Source organism: Diadema antillarum, unplaced genomic scaffold, assembly GCF_040938485.1.
Source record: "Diadema antillarum isolate AM-2024a unplaced genomic scaffold, OU_Dant_1.0 seq00001888_RagTag, whole genome shotgun sequence".
Taxonomy (NCBI): domain Eukaryota; kingdom Metazoa; phylum Echinodermata; class Echinoidea; order Diadematoida; family Diadematidae; genus Diadema; species Diadema antillarum.
This window is the reverse complement of record NW_027272555.1, coordinates 63,747-81,536: the sequence shown is the minus strand read 5'-3', so window position 1 is coordinate 81,536 and position 17,790 is coordinate 63,747. Positions and strand designations below refer to the sequence as shown.

Here is a 17,790-nt window from a genome sequence, read left to right as displayed (position 1 = left end):
TAGCCCACTCTGAACTCTCACTCAGAATTCTTATGCCTTTTATGCGTTACGAACAGGATATTTGCTTCAACGTTATGACTTTCTGTCTGTCCTAGAAGAATTATAATCCTTTTTATGGCAGCTGTATGTTTGGTAAGGTACGTATGGTCACACAAAGATATTTCATTTGAAAAGAACTGCAGGTCTTTGTAACGACTTGTCGACTAAAACAGCGTCTATCTTCTTTGCTATAAAACGTCATTTTTACAGTCGCATAAGTTTGCTTTTCCCATCTGGCGCTTAAACATAATTATGTCTCGCAGGTCTGAACACTGAATAATAAATCTTTTAAACAAAATCCACGCCACCAGAATCTACATTTAAAGGTTTAATGGGACCAGAAAAAGATTTATTATTGACAATTTTGACGCAAAAAAATGATACATGCTTTCATTAAGTTACGGGCATCTTGACTGTGAATTGAAAGGTCACGTGTTCTGACACAATCTGCTAAGTTGTTGAAGGAAATACACTCTTAACATAGTAAAACTTTACTTGTGTAAGATTTGTGCCTCTTGACGGAAGAAAACATAGCAAACGAATAACTCCGGAAACAGTAACCTTTAAAAACCGATCTGCTGCTCGTGATTATTGCTACCGTAATGTTACTTATATTTTCCTATTTCTATACTGATGAAAGGATTTCTAAGACATTATTTTGTAATCATCATCTGCATGGTGACATATTGTGTACGCATACTCCTCCATAAATCACAAGTCCCACACGCACGTTCTTAATGCTGGTATTTGCGTGACAGTATTGCAAACTTACATGACTAATGTTTCTCAGTGGCACGCAAGAGAAATTGTGTTTGTTTTTACAACTTTGAAGATGGTGATTTTACTTGCCCGTAACAGAAATGTTACTTCCTATATATAGAGTATAATTTCTGAATTCTTAAGGCCTAACTACATTAACTGTCAATTGCAAAATCCGAGCTTAACAGAACTACAAGGCTTGTTACAGCCAGGGAGGTGTGAGTTTTAGGCTCTCACACCTCCCTGTTACAGCCTTGTTCGGGTAAATTAAAGAAGGGTTATAACTACAATACTTTGGGAGACTTTATCTGTGAACAATACACATTATAGCACAATGTTATCTGATCTCCCTCTATTGAAGTACCTTTTTATATGCTTTTGTTCCTCCACTTTTCCCCTTTTTTCTTTATGCTTTATGGTATCGTTCCAGTGTTTGTATTTCTCAATGTAGGCCTACCGTCCACTGTGTCCGTCTTTGTCGAAAGCTCCTGTAATAAGAGTAAGTTTCATCGTTAATCATTCCCTGTTATTTTGTTTCGTTTCCGTCTCAAATTTCTCTGCGTTTTCTCTTTCAACTATGAATGACATATCATTTTGTAATTTGGACACAAGCTATATAAAGTTTGCTTTGTAGATAGGTCACACTATTTATTTATGTAATAATTTCACACCTGCTTGTCATACAATACTTGAACAGAATTTATCCTCGAGACATTCTATCTTTGACTTGCCGCATGGTATTAAGAATGAACACTTTTTGCATTTCATTTACATTTCATTCTTATTACTATTTTTTAATAAGCTCTAAGTGCAAAGCAGAAAAGGAACAAAGAGGAAGAGATAGAGAGTGAGATACAGCGCGTTTGTATTCTGCATTGTCATTCCTAATAGCAATCTTCCGGAATGCGTGACGAAACAACTGTTCATGCACGTGATATGTATACCTGATATACATGTTGATATTTGTGCTTCAGACAGTTGAATCAAAATCTTTCGTAATGAAAAGAAGTTTTTTTAGACTACAAGAACGTCTTCAGGAAAAAGTGGACGATGATACCCTTGTGGGTAACGGACACCAAGGCAAACATGAAGCGTTATCATAATATGCATTTTCTTGCGTGTAGGAGAATTCGATTGCAGCACAGCGTTACATTGTGCCAATCACGTATTTATTCTATGTCTTTGTATACGTTTCGTGGACAAAACTATCTTGTTTATCCCCATTTTCTTACTATAGTCTTCTGCTACTGCATTGTACGTGACGGACATATCCGAGATTAAGTACACAATGCTCTGCCACATATCTCTGTCCGTCGTCAATGTTTGTTTGTCGACCCATTCATGCACAGTAAAGTCGTTTTATTAGCTTAGTTATTGCCGTACAGCGTTCGAAGCAATACTTGAGAGGAGAAAAAGTATAAAAGCGCTGGGAACCTGCTAATGAGGTGTCATATCATATCAGAAGTCTTCCGGAAGATCTGACACGCCCAACCCATCACCATGCAGCGTTTGATCTTTGTAGCTTTCGTCGTTATTGCCTCCCTCTCGTGGTAACGTATTGCTATTCCATAAAGCTGAAGCACGTATTCAGTTTGGCTATAATGTTAGTCATATTTGAGTTTCTGACTTGGAAGCAATATCGCGGAACTTATTTATTTGTTACCACCTGAAGTAAAAACATTCCTTTTAACGTGGATTTTGAGTTGCACTAATAAATCACTTCATCATTAGAATATGGGTTGGTCGCTAAGAAAAAATGAAGTATTCTAAACTGAAAAGCATGTTGTTGTTTTTTCAAGTATTACACGGTAAAATTCATGTTCGCTGTCTTTTGAGTAACTTTTAAAAAAGGACTAGGTTCTACCCCCAAAGCATCCACAGCTATTGGCAGGAAATGTTTTGTTGACAGTTTGACCAGTATCCATATCTATCCACAAGTGTGAAGTCTTCAATAACTCACGATAGGTTTAATGTATACTTCATTTTTTGGGGAAAAAATCAAGCATCTGTATAGTTGAAACCTCCCTCAGAACAAAAAAGCTGCACACAATCCTCTCAAATTAATTCATGAATAAGACATTATAGTTATGATTTCAATTCAATCGATAAAGTCGATGGCCAATAAAGTTTAAAGTTATCTATCATCAGTTCAGTGATTACTATTTTTAAATTTTCCTCGCAGGTTGGAAGTCACGCACGGAAACCACTCCAGCAGTGGGAGTGCCCAGAGTGGCTCGTCTGGCAGTGGTAGCAGCAGCAGTGGCAGCGACAGTGGCAGCGACAGTGGCAGCGACAGCAGAGAGGTTGTCTACGATTTTGACGACATTGTCTTCTCCAACGACTCTCTGCCGGGATCGTTCCTTATCAGTGCGCCGGTAAGTCTGATATTTTTGTAGCATAGTCCTCGTTAGCAAGTAAAGACTGAAAAACAGAAAGAAAGTAAACAGGCAATGACGATATCATTAGAAATAATTTGGACGCGGCAACTTAGGAACAAGCTGGAACTCACGAAGCGACGCCGGCTATTAGAGTCTGGTTAAAAAAGAAAGGAAGAAAGAAAGAAATATACGCAGAGTGACTCACAACCAATGAATAATTTGTCATTGGAGATGATACTGATGCGCGCTATTCACTGAAGACACCGAAGCCATACAGTGTTCAGAAAGTGTATTCTCGTGTGTGCGCGTGTATGCAAATGTTATGTGTTTGTTTGTTTGTTTGTTTGTCGACATGATTTCAAAATCTGTTTACTGCTATCCAGTAAGTAACCATTCGCAGTACTTTCGTGCGTAGTGTTAAGTTAAACAATGAAGTTGAAGCGTTCCCCCTTTTTAGCCAAACCATTATGATGCACTTATTCTTGTTTTTTAAATATTCCAACACTTTGTCCCCCTGCAGAATAACGGAAGATTGAACTCTCTCCTCCGTGACCTCTCAAACGGGGAATTCCCGGAATGTCATACTGCCAAAGTCGAGAGAACTGTCACCGGTGTGCTCTCGCTTGTCGCCCTCAACGCTGACGAACACTGCGCCAGGAGGGTAACGTACACAAATTGTCATGTTCTGATAATTCAGTGGCGGATCCAGAGGGGAGCGCAACCGGCGCACGCCCTACTTTTATTTTTCGTGAAATATTAGTCACGCCCCCCCCCCTTTACAGAATTCTTGGATCCGCCCCTGGATATAAACTACAATCATTATTGCAAATACTAAGAATTTGACTCTTTAAGTTATGTATATAATGTAGTATACTACTCCAGACTTAGATGTTTACTTGGAGAAAAATTTATTCATAAAATCAAATTAAATCATATGAAATTAAATGAGATCAGATGAGACTGAAGCAACTAAAATCAAGTGAATTCTCCAGATTGCATCCATATCAATCGTGCCGCAAATTCTGACTTCACAGATTGTAGCTGAGGGCGGTCTGAGGGTCGAGCAGAACTCCATCCAGCGGACGAGCCAGCTTCCCTCTCTCCCCACGGACTCCCAGGATCGCGTAGACCAGGTCGATCTCCCTCTCGATGGAGCCACCTTTAACTTGGGTAGGCTTCTCGTCATTGTAACCATTGTAACCAAGTAGCAAGAGTACCAAACCATGATGATGATAGTGGTGTCTATACGGTGGTTTCAGCAACTGTAGTTTGTTAGTAGCACTAAAACGATTATAGTTATTAAAGTGAAGCAAACATTAACTTGTCATTGTTCTTGGCAAGTACAAATTTGGATGACTGATGATTACACGCTGCTAAAAACTTGTTAACGACTTGCTAAATTGGTAACGACTGACGAAATAGATTATTACTATTGTTATCATTCTCATCATTATTATCATCATAATGATTTTCTTTCTTTTTTCATTTTTGTCATTCTCATAACTTGCATCATTAATTTACAGCGGGAGGTGCCGGAGTTACCATCTTCGTTCTCGACACAGGTGTGTTTAGTGAACAAAACGAGTTCAGTAACAGAGCCGAGTCTTTCGCTGATTTCGTCGGTAATGATGTAAGTATACACAACAACGACACGAAAAAACCCCAACCCTTTCAAAATTGAGGAAAACCTTGTGAAAACTGAAAACGAGTAATTTCAAGACATTTCAAGTGAACTTGGAGCAGAACATCACAACAATGTTATGCTTTCTTCGAATATGTTGATGAAAAGGGAATGAAAATGTAATGAAGATAACTCATTTCAGTTGCACATGGGTTAGATGTCACCAATATTTTTTTAAAGGTACTGCACTGTAAAAACATCGGTGTTAGATTTCACACCACGGGTGTTAAATCTAACACCGATCAAACTCCAATAAAGGACCACACCCACAGGTGTTGAAAATGCACTGTGATGGTGTTGAAAAGTGTTCACCTGACACTTCGTGGTGTTAATTTGACACTGTACCTGGTGTTATTTTGACATTGTACTGGTGTTAATTCAAAAATGACACCACATGGTGTTGATTTGATATTTGTTGGGGTTCATATCAATGGTTTAACACCCGTCCAGCTTCAATAAGAGACCACACCAGCTGGTGTTACTTTGGTGTAAATTTATTTTCACATTTTGTCAAAAATCTAGTATTTTAATGTAAAATTCTTGATCGTCTTGTTTAAATTAAAAATCAACAAGAAGTGCAGTTACTAAGAAACTCTTCAAAAAAACAGTTTAAAATTTGGAAATGACACCCGGAGGTGTTAATTTAACACCATAAATGAGCACCGAAAATTTAACACCAGCTCGGTGTTCACTATCTAACACCGGACTTTTTGCAGTATGCTTTTCCGAAAAGCAAGATGGATGCTCCTCGGAAAATCAGCCGTCCGTAGAAGATCAGCCTTTAAAAACATGAGAAAACTGCAGGTGTAACACTCTGATATTTGTAATGATATTTGAAATGATGTATTATTCATAAATTCATCTCGCCGCCGTATTCAATTCAGCCCACGGCAGACCCACATGATCCTAACGGTCACGGAACCAGGGTTGCGAGTGTCGCCATCGGCCAGAACATCGGGATCGCGCGGGAGGCAACAGTGAGGAGCATTCGCGTGGCCAACGAACAAGGCATCGCAACGGCAGATGATGTCGTAGCCGGTAAGTAAAACTCTTCAAGATAAAATAATGTAAAGTGACCTCTTCACACTTTCATCACGAGCACTGTGGCGATATGATGTAGGCGTCAAACTGTCCCAAAATTGAGCAAAGATGAACACACGATGAAAAAAAGTGCTCAAATTCAGCTCTGATGGTAAAACATCGGGTCATTCGTGATGGCATCTTCTCTGAGTAAGCCATCGTATGACCGCCGAGGCGCGCCAGGCAGTTATTATACCGGAGGAGGCTCGCTCCAGCAGCAAGTCCGTGAGAGAGAGGTAGCACAATCTTCGTGTAGGCCTAGTCATCGTATTTCCTTCGTGTGTCCTTCGGGTAAACTTCGTTTTTAGCCGTCGTGTGTGGTTCTGGTGTCATCGTGTAACATTATGTAGGCATTGTTCTTTCTTTCGCTGTTGATTGGCTTTTGACCATCAAAGTTCGGGACCGCGCGAAATTAAAAATTCCATATACGTCTGACCACCTTGTGTCAAATTTGGGACAGTGCACTGTGACGTCACAATGGGCTCTCAATCAGTCAATGATGAGATTTTGGCGTTGTGTTCTGGCCAATGCATACATCCATGGACAAGTCTTTTACTCATGGCGGCCCTCTTGACCCAGAGAACAACAACAACAACAACAACAACAGCGACGACAACAACAAAAACAACAACAACAACACAGGAGCATACCTGACAATGCTCTAGTGACAGTTATGGCAGTACTCTGTTGATATATCAATGTTTTTCCAATCTGCTCTAAACATTTTACAGGCATCGATGCTGTCTTTGAATGGGCGGCGAATAATCCGAACGAGAAGTGCATCGTCTCATACTCGTTGATATCGTTGACCATGTCGCTTACCATAGACGAGGCCTTCGAAAACCTGGACACTAAAACCCGCTGTTTGCTTGTCGTTGCCGCTGGTAACACAGGTGCTCAGCCCAACACGGCCGATGCCTGCATGTACTCTCCGGCGAAGAATGATTTCGTAAGTATAGGCCTATAGCTGATTTGTAGTTGAGAAGCAAGAGATTTGATCGCTATATGGTTCGCTGTTGTAGCAAGGGCCACTGATGCAAACCTTGTGGTGATAATAATGACTTAATGATTAACCCTTTCTGCGTCAGGGACTTTGGACAGTGTGTGCAATGTACTAAGGGGTTTTAAGTGCAAACCGGTATTCAAAGCCCACAAAAGGTTAAAGGGACACTCCGCACAATTTATATGATTTTACATTATGTATTTAGTTTACATAGATTGATATAGTGCCAGGTAGAGATTGTGGAATTTATTGTGGACCTTAAGTGTAGAATGTATGCATGCTTTCTGCTTTTGTTCTGCCCAATCACACATTCCAATGTGAAGCTGCTATTTCATCAGCCTTGATCACTGTGATTTGTTATGTTTTAAAAATATTCTTACTTCTTATCCCAATCACTATCTACGTTCAGACGATGATCCTTAACCTCGAGGATGAGCTCATTTCGATGATAAGTTCTATGGGGCGCCATGTGTCGCACGGTCGATTTCATTACGAAATCCGTAATTTCGTCGACAAGATGGCCATTTCGTCACGAAATCTACCGTGCGACTCTTGGCGCCCCATAGAATTATCGAAGCCAGCAGCATATCCTCGAAGTTAGGTACGACCGTCTGCAAGTACTAATTCTGTAACCCTGTACCCATCGTAACCAGTTTATAGATGTCTGAAAAAGTCTGAAAATCATCCGGAGGTCTTCTCTAAGGTTCTAAAATTTCAGCAAGGAAAATCAAATGTAGTCATTATATGACGTTTCATTAGGTTTGATCCATATTTCTTCAGTATCAGAGAATATAATAAATGTGTTTGTTATATAACCTACACTTTATTCAAGATTATGACAATGAATACTAAAAGTAATACATACGAGAACAGGTCCATCGTTTCATGGCAAACGGATGGCAGGTCAAGACACTTGGGTTAGAAGATATAACTGTTGGAAATTACAGTACCTCATTGCAGTAGAAAGTGCAATGTATGGAGCAAGAAAGATACTGAAACTTATTCAATTTATTGTATCATAGGCATCATATTCTCAGTTACAAAAATTATATTTCTTTTTATCAGACATGTTGCTTACCCTGCATAATTATCAAACTCCCAGAATAATTATACCTGTCACTTTATATAATGTAAAATATTTCATAGTTATGATCTCAAAAATACTCTTCAGAATGATGCAATGCGTGTCAACAGACAGAACTCTATTACGATGTCACACTTGAGTTCGTTTACCGACCGTGTTTTTCTCTCACACCAGGTCATTACCGTAGGCTCCTCCCGTCTCTCCCGGGTGAACTCGGCCAGTCCGTTCTTTGACGAGCGGGCGGGATTCTCGAACTACGGACCGTGCGTGGACATCTATGCTCCGGGCCGCCGAGTCGACCTCGCCGATATAATCAGTGAGGACTCCTTCGCCATCGCATCGGGAACGTCCTTCTCCACTCCCGCTGTCGCTGGTGAGACATCTTTTTTTCTTCACTGTGCTTATTAATTTCGTTCAAAATTTCCTCTCCAAATTTGCAGAACAATTTTAAATATTCAGATCAATGACAATGCCACTTGATATACTTTGATCAATGCCTCCTTTCTTCCTTACGCAGAAATAAAATTCCCTTGTGCATGACAATATGGTCATTCAAGAATTGTTGAGATATAATTGATCACTGTTGGAATTATAAGCATTTTACTTACCCCCACCCCACCCCCAAAAAAACAAACAACACCCGAACAGATTATATGGAGCGTTATGCGAATGAATGATCTGACAGAATTATTTCCATTATTCGTTGAACGCAATCTTAAAGACACGCAAATGTTTATAGTTTCCATTCAAATAAAAATTGTCTGTTTGCTGATTTATTGCATCTGCATTAGAGAAAGTAACTTCTTTTTTCGTGGTACATTTCCCCCTCATCGTCACTCTAATATTTGAAATCACTACACACCTCGTGGTAGCAATACTATTATTAACTATTGATAACCAGGTCCAATACCCATCAATCTCTCCTCATATCCAATCCAGTCGTACAAACTACTATTGTCATGAATAGCGTTTTTATCAAGTGAATACCAATGATGACCAAGAGGACATAATGTGTAACGGATGTGTGTGTGTGTGTTTGTGTGTGTCAAAGAGAGACAGAGAAACATAAAGAAAGGGAGAAAATAGCAGGCTATGGGTGGGGCAGGATTTGATTGATTTGATTTGCTTTGAATCATTTATTGATACTCAACTGCATTGTGACGTCACTGACAAACTGAATGCATGCTACCTTTGATTTCAACCTGCTATACACCAGGTGCAATGGCCATTCTCCTGTCAAAGGACGAGATAGCTTTTGACACGCCAATAAGCGACATCCTCGACTTAATCAGCGTCGAAGGCAAGCTGATGTTTGCAAACACGCCCGCTACGCCGGCATCTAACAACCGGCTCCTGATTTTAGCTGACCCTATTTTCTTCTAGAGAGAATGACGATACATCTATGTTATACATTTAACGATTCTGAACAGACAAAATGAAGAGTAAAAAAGAAGAAAACTTGAACAAGCTCGTCCAAAGTTCTTTCCTTCCTGATCTCGTAAGAAAACTTTGTTTCATTTTGCATCTTATTGGTCCATCTGATCAAATCAAGGAGAACTTTGCCTCAGACAACGTCGCCATTTATGAAGAGCTTTATCGCAAAACGAGCTAACAGTGCTCGTCAAATTGAGATACTTGTGATTTAGGCTGCGAAAAACAGGACAAACTAAAAATTAATTCTTTGGATACCTGGAATCATAGTTCGAATTTTTTTTCTCTTTATGTTACTAGTGAGGAACTGTTTTATGATAAGGTTGAAGCTTTCATTTTGCTTTGATGATGAACTTGCACTGAAAATGATTAAAATGGCGCATAGGCCATTCATAGCTGTGAAACTCTTAATATGCTGTTGGCATCTGCTAATGTCACCAACAGGTCACTGCACGCATATTATAATTATATAGGAAAAATACTTGATGAAACGGGTTCAGTACAACAAACTATCATGGTTTATTACAAGTTTAGATTGATATGAAAAGCATTACTATTAAGAATGTATTAATTTTCGGCTTCGAGTCTATTTGCTATTATTGTTGGCATAAAGACAGCGAAAAGGTGAATTAAAATAACAACGTTCAAATCCGTATATGGATATTGTCAGCTAACTGTAATGATTTGCAGCATTTATCAAAGACATCGCAGTTAACATTTTGTTCATTATTTAAGTAGCAATGCTGGTAATAGTGGTGAGTAAAGATTGCTCTTTCCCCTTTTCTTTTCCTTTTCCATGTTTCTTTTTTTACAGCTTGCCTTTAAGATTATTTAGAACATCTTCTGAACTTCACCTCTGCAGTATGCAAGTGCAATAACTTTAACATCCATAACAGGTTACTGGTTACAACAAACATTCTAATGCTTTTCCTTATTATTTTCATCATCATGAACAATGATTTAATGCAGAGATTATCAATAATAGAATAATGTCCGTTAAGCTTACACTGCAGGTTATGATCTTATATCTTTAGGACATCGGTGATTGATTTTTGTTTTTTCTATGATGACTTTTGTCTTTTGAATCATTGCGCGCTGTTTCAGAGTAATCTTATGAATTCAAAATGCATTGCTCATACGATTATATCACATGTTCATTATACGTGAAACGCACACGTGCCTGTAATGTTTTTGGCAATGTTTAGAGTCCTGGTAGTTCTTGGAAGGTTTGTCATGAGACTTGAATGTCAGTCTTTCATCAGCTATCTCTTTCCCTCTCTTCAAAAGAGGAAGCCTGCGGACGAGTCAATAAACTATATCTCAGCGATAGTAGATTGAGCAAAATTTCTGTGTGAATCGCATAATTTGTGAGTTGTGGTTTTCATAGTCAAGTATAGCATCTAAAAGGTGCAAGAGAAAGTCAATAATATTATTCTTGGAAAGTCTGTTGTATCTCGTTTGTGGTGCAAGCGAAAAAAAGTCTATATTGAGAGAGAGAGAGAGAGAGAGAGAGAGACAGACAGACAGACAGAGAGACAGACAGCATGCCCCACACACCGTCACGCACACACCCAGCCGTACACTCACATAAATTGTAATATACATATATGTACATACGTGCGTATCTTCACAACATTTGCGTTTATGATAAAGTATTTATCATCAAAAAGTGCCTATAATTGTAATGTTAAATTGAGGTATGATCGAGAAAGTAGTATTTATTCAAACATGTCAAAGGATGCGTTATCCTGACGGATACTAATTAGAATGAGCACCTCAAAACAGCAAGGATGTGATAAAATGAATTCTTTAAAAAAACACTGTTTTTACACCACTCTTAAAGTTTAATTACAAACCTGCCGTCTCCTTAAAATATGGAGAACGCAAAAACATAAGACAACACCCCATAATTTACTTAACGTTTTCTGTGTTTGTGTATGTGTGTGTGTGTGTGTGTGTGTGTGTGTGTTGTGTTGTGTGTTTTGGTTGTTGTAAATTACGTCATCTGTACTTGTGTCTTTCGAAACTTGAATGACTTATATGCATTATATATATATATATATATATATATATATATATATATATATATAGGTTTTCCCGGTCAATTTCATACTTTTGTCATTCAAGTTCCTATTTCACGCTTTCCACGTTCGCAGCACTGAATCAGCAATCAAATTCAAAATCCGGTCATTCGAATTCACTATCCGAGCATTCAAATTCACTCTCGGAGCATTCAAATTCACTATCGGAACATTCAAATTCACTATCGGAGCATTCAAATTTAAGAGAGGAGCACGCATTTCATCAAAGAGCATTCAAATTCATGTCAAGCTGGCGACGGAATCTCGTCGGTCATTCAAATTCGTGAATAGGCAACCATGTTCCAAATAACTGCATTCAATTTAAAAGAAGCCCTGAATTTAGTTAGTTTGGGGCCGTGTATGCATGTGTTTCTCACTTGGCTTTGAATATTGGGATTTATGATGACTATTTATTTTGCAGTAGAGGTCCACCTGTGAATTGACAATATTATTTTGAACTCGCGCTTATCAAATAGGAATATACAGGCACATTTCCCTGGGATTGGACATAAAATGGAGGTCCCACGTGTAGGAGTCACAACTCATGCACGTAAAAGATCTCACTTCATTTATTCATCACAAAGAGCAAAACATCTAACTGGACCCCGTATGGAAGACCAGCTTTTGCAGCTGAATATGGGTTATCCAGCCATCTTCTTTGATAGAAAATTAAACAAACAAACAAAAATTAGGCACTGTATAGGCCTACAGACGAGCATAATACGGAGGGTTGGTTGACACTTTCGAGGAAAAAAAAAACAATTTCGACTATATTGAAACTGATACATGAGCATTTTATACGTGTCGTCTGTTGTGTATTGCTGTCTTATTGATTAAATTTTGCGGGACTATGTGAGATCATTGTGTGTCAGTTTGTCTTAAATTGATGATGTTATTGTCATTATATGGTTGGTTTGGGGCGTTGTCAGCATGTAGTATCGTCAAGAAATATGATTACTAGTCGTTGTGTTGTTTGGATGCACTGCTGATTGGACATTGCAATTTGAAATTTATTGAGATGAAAAACAAAGAATACATGAACAGAGAACAATGTAGAACATGTAAACAGTCCTAATTACACTATACACTGCTATGCGCAAGCATTCATTGGTTGTGTTGGCCCTTTTTCCTTTCTTAAAAGTCTCCTCCATTTTCCTCGTTAAATTGATTGCACGAAGTAGGAACTTGATCGCCTAAAAATGAATTTGAACGCTCCAAACAAGCTCATTGGGACTATCACGTGACTGTCGTATGAATTTGAATGCACGAGTAGGAAAGTCGGTGCTCGCATTTTGAAATTGAATGGCCAATCGTGAATTTGATTTCACGAAAACGAAATAGAACGCTCATAAATGAAATTGATCGCTCGGATTCTGAATTTGAATGCCCCAATATTTTCGCGTGCGTGCGCTGCGTGAATTTGAATGCACATTGATGAATTTGAGTGACAAAAGTATGAAATTGACCGGAAAAAACTATATTATATATAAATATACATACATTAAAAAAAATATATATATATATACATACATAAAGAATATAAATATAAGGGCCTATGAAATAATTTAGATGTGAATGTGCGCTTATTTCATATTAGGAGTATTTTATAAGATTATATTCATTGCGCCAAACCAACAGAATAAGGCAATTAGTATAGAACATGATATTTCATTAGTTGCACAACAATGCTGTCAATTAAAGCAGTGCGCCTGACAACTAATAATGAACACATTAAAGTAACGAGCTGAACTAACTACCTGTAACATAATTTCATGAAACAAACCAGAAAGAAACACGCGGATAACCAAAGTGGCATTTTTTTTTATCTACCTGGAAAATGTACCTAATTATGATAATGCTTTTTAGAATCATATGTGTCGAATTAAAAAAAATGGAAGGAATGAACTTAATAGTTTAATTCAAGTATTGGTCAATGTTCCTTTAAAACTTACAACGTAATGAAAAAGCAGAGTTGTAATGCTCCCGACAAAAACAAGTCCACTTTGGCTAGTGAACAATCAACACTGACGAAACTACGAGACTTATACCGTGTATGAGAATATGTGTCGTACGTCTCACATTTATATTACAACTGGACCCTCCGCAACGATAACTTTAAAACAGTGAATCAATCCAAATACAGTTTTAGGGTATAAAACTGTAAATTATTACCCACATCTTACAGAAAACCCCACCCGATTTTCTTCGGTGGTCAAAGATGAATAAGGATCTCTCAATAGAGCACGTCTGGAATCCCTTCCCTCCAAGTTCTATCCGTCGTGTTCACACCCATTAAAAGCATGGTTTGCCATTAAGCAGATGAGACAAAAACGCAGCTTTGGTGCTCCAAAATATGTCTAAAATGGGAGTTACTGATATAAACACCCTTTTTATATGTAAGAAATTGAGTCAGTAAAATTAATGTTAAGTATTGTTAAATATACAAAATGTGAACAAAAGTTATAAAAACAAGTTTCTAGACTAAACCGTATATACAGTCACGACAGTTATGGTTTTATTGAGAAAAATAGTGATAACTTCTTAGATACAGTTATATCTAAGGCTTTATTGCAAACTTTTTACATGGTCGGAAGTTTTGTGATACAACTGACCTACACATATGCATGAAATGTGATATCTCGAACTTTTTTTTTCTAAACCACTGATCCCAATGGTAAACAGTACCTTTGATATGGAGTTTCTAGATCACCCGTCAAGTGCTAAACTTACGCCCCAGTGACATAGACATCCCGGATCATCCCGGATCTGATCCGGGGTGATCCGGGGAGAGATCCGTGTTGACGCCTTGGACATCCTTGGACATCCGTGTATATCCTGGAGGTCGATCAACACGGCAACTTTTTGAGTTCAAAAACATCCGGCGTCATCCGGGGATTGCCGTGTTGGCAGAGCAATCCAGGATTGTGGTTACCGTGTAGCTGCCGTGTTGATCCGTGTAGATGCCATGTTTGTCCGTGTAAACGCCGCGCTCTTTCGGCCTTATCCCTGTAACTGCCGTGTACACCGTGAGGACAGTCATAGCAACGCACGTCGACACTTCATCGAGGTCGAAACTATCCCGGATCTCCCCGGATTTCCCCGGATCGCCGCGTACATCCTTGAAGAACCGTGTTTATATGTGACTGGGGCATTAGAAAAAACAGGGCCATGACATGCTTTATAACAATCTACATTAATCTGTGACGAAGTATCCAAATTGAATGAGGTTTCCTGCAAAATATACGTAAGGTGTTACATTTTTAGACCCTGGAATAGCATTAGATAGTTTAATCATATTGAAAGTTATTAATGCGGAAATCCGATTGTATTTTTTTTTCTTTTTTTTTCTTTTTTTTTTTTTGGGGGGGGGGACATACTGCATGGGATGTCGCCGCCTCGTTTATCTAATGGAGAAATCTGGTCATCTTAGGACATTATACTGTGAGTCTAAGCAGGAGATGATGGAGCTCAATCTGGTCTGGTGTCTCCTTTAGAGAGCAATGTCCTTCTTGACCCTCAGGTATAAATAATACTAATAGTAATAGTAGTAGTAGTAGTAGTAGTAGTAGTAGTGGTAGTAGTGGTAGTAGTAGTAGTAGTAGTAATAATAATAATAATAACAATAATAACAAAAACAATACTACTACTACTACTACTACTACTACTACTAATAATAATAATAATAATATTAATAACAATAATGATAATAACATGAAACATTTATATAGCGCTTGATAGAAACATGTTTCGAAGCGTTTTACAATCATCAAAAGCAAACAAAACATACAACAAACATGATATGTATTGACAATTGCCCTGCATCGACTAAGTCATCTCGACGGAAGAATTTCATGAATTTGGAAAACAAACATATAAATCAACTACGAATACAAATAATCAACTACAGTGTATACATAATTGTCAGTTCTGTTCTAGAAATAAATGAGAAGGATCGGGGGGGGGGGGGGGGAGGAGGGACTAGCAAAAGCAGCATGGCTCTTTGTAATAATGGTGCCCACACTGAAAAGACCATTACAATACTATGATAGTAAATGAAAATAAGGACAATGATAAGACGAGAAGTTTCCTAAGATTTTTACGTCTTTCCTAAGATTTTTACGTTTTTTGGGTTCAAGGGCCAGTAATATGACCCAGCCTCCTACTGATGATTAACACCAGTAGTCAGAGGAGGAAGACCGTCCGTGCGTGACCTGTAGGTCACATCCTGCCAGAGGTGATCCTGCTACACTGCATGTCCCCAAAATGAGCATGTCGGTAACTGAACACGGCGGATCTAGGGGAGCGTACACACCTCGAAAAAAAAGCCGGGTATGAAAGTACCCGAGAAATAGCCTTACTCGAGTGGCGCCGGTAGGGTCTATTAGCCATTGAAAAGATCCATGGACAAGTCAGCTAACAGCACTAGGGTTAAAGCCCCTAACTCAGTCAAGGGGGAGAGATATCGTTATGACTCTACCGGTTCAAAGCCCTCGGGAAGGCCGGCGGACGATGGATTGATCAACTCCGAGACGAACTACCGAAAACCAAAAGCAAAAAGAGAATCAGTCCTGTCATGCCGTAGAACCACCAAGATCGGCACACTGAATGTCAGGACCATCAGGACAGGAGACAAGAGAGAGGAACTGGGCCATCTATTTGAGGAGAGTGGCCTACAGATTCTTGCAATTCAAGAGCATAGGATTCTGCACGAAGAGCCCATAAGGAGAACAAGGATTGGAGTAAGGAGCCATTTGATCACAACATCAGCTGTGAGGAATTCAGCACAAGCTGCAGTAGGAGGGGTAGGGTTCATGATAAGCATGGAGGCTAACAAATTAGTCAGGGAGGTCACTCCAGTGTCCCACAGAATTCTGAAGGCAACATTCAATGGAAACCCAAGACTCACTGTATTCGCTGTATACAGCCCAACAGAAGGGGACAGCATAGAGCATGCTGAGGAGTTCCATGAGGAATTATGCAGGGCCGTAACTTCTACCCCCATGCACAACATCCTGTTAGTACTGGGAGATTTTAATGCTCACCTTAGTAAGGAGAACAAGGAGGACACTTCATGGTACTACCACAACCATACCAACAGAAATGGCGGACTGCTGAAGGATACATTGCTAGAGACCAACCTGGAGGTAACCAACCTAAGATACAGGAAGAAACCAGGGAAGATGTGGACCTACCTGTCTGACATGCATCTTTCCAAGTCCCAGATTGATTTCATTCTTGTAAGGAAGAAATGGAGGAACAGTGTAATGAACACTGAAGCATATGACTTCTTCAATTCACTTGGAAGCGACCATAGACTTGTCATGGCTGAGATCAGATTAAGTCTGAGAAAAGTCAAAGCCCAGCCCAAAAGAGTAGAGTATGACTGGGAAGCTTTCAAGGAAGACACTGAACTCCAGAAGCAATACAGTGTGGAAGTGAAGAACAGGTTCAGTGCATTGTGCAAGGAAAACGACACTATGGAAAGCGTGACAGACAAGGTGTCTCAAAGATATGGACATTTTGTGTCAGCCATAGCAGAAACCAACAAGACCATGGTACCAAAAAAAGAAAAAGAAAAGGAGGGAAAACAAATCAGTGGACCCTAGAGTTAGTGAAGCCAGGAAACGTCTTAAAACAGCCAAAGATCAATATCATAGTGATCCAACAGAGAACCACAAGGTACAAGTAGACGAGAGAACTGGTGAGCTCAATGCCGCCTACACCAAGGTAAAAGAGGAGCTGCTGACAGAAAAGATCAGGAGAGTAGAGAATGCAGCCGACAGATGTAAGAGTAAAGAGAGCTGGAGGCTGATAAATGAGATAGCAGGAAGAAAGAGTGGATGCGGGAATCAAATCCATGGAATAAACCCCGAGGACAGAAAGAGGAAATGGCTAGCTCACTTCAAGGTTCTGCTGGGGCAGCCACCACTTCTTACACAGAACATTGGAGAGGTCAAGCAAATCTTCGATGACTTGGAAATATCAGAAGAGCCTTTTACATTAAAGGAACTCCAGATAGCTAAGGAAAATATTACAGAAGGCAAAGCATATGGAGAAGATGGCATCTCCCCAGAGGTGATGAAGAGATGTGACTTCAATGAAATTATTTTAGGGTTTTGTAATGAGGCATTAAATGAAATGGTTGCACCTGTACAGTGGGGTATAATTAACATTATACCAGTCCCAAAGAAAGGTGACCTCACTGATATTAATAATTACAGAGGTATCTCACTGACATCTGTTGTGGCAAAGAC

At 39.2% G+C, this 17,790-nt stretch overlaps 2 protein-coding genes across 2 annotated transcripts; both read left to right on the top strand.

Moving 5' to 3' along the window:
- The first annotated feature begins 2,298 nt into the window (after positions 1-2,298).
- On the top strand, positions 2,299-9,407 carry LOC139712989 (extracellular serine proteinase-like). Its single transcript, XM_071624768.1, has 9 exons — positions 2,299-2,348; positions 2,981-3,173; positions 3,697-3,837; positions 4,211-4,346; positions 4,700-4,806; positions 5,742-5,895; positions 6,669-6,886; positions 8,199-8,397; positions 9,241-9,407. The coding sequence occupies exons 1-9, from the start codon at positions 2,299-2,301 to the stop codon at positions 9,405-9,407; spliced, it is 1,365 nt and encodes a 454-aa protein (XP_071480869.1).
- Positions 9,408-15,936: 6,529 nt separating this feature from the next.
- Positions 15,937-17,142, top strand: LOC139712987 (craniofacial development protein 2-like). Its single transcript, XM_071624767.1, has one exon. The coding sequence runs from the start codon at positions 15,937-15,939 to the stop codon at positions 17,140-17,142; it is 1,206 nt and encodes a 401-aa protein (XP_071480868.1).
- Positions 17,143-17,790: the final 648 nt, after the last annotated feature.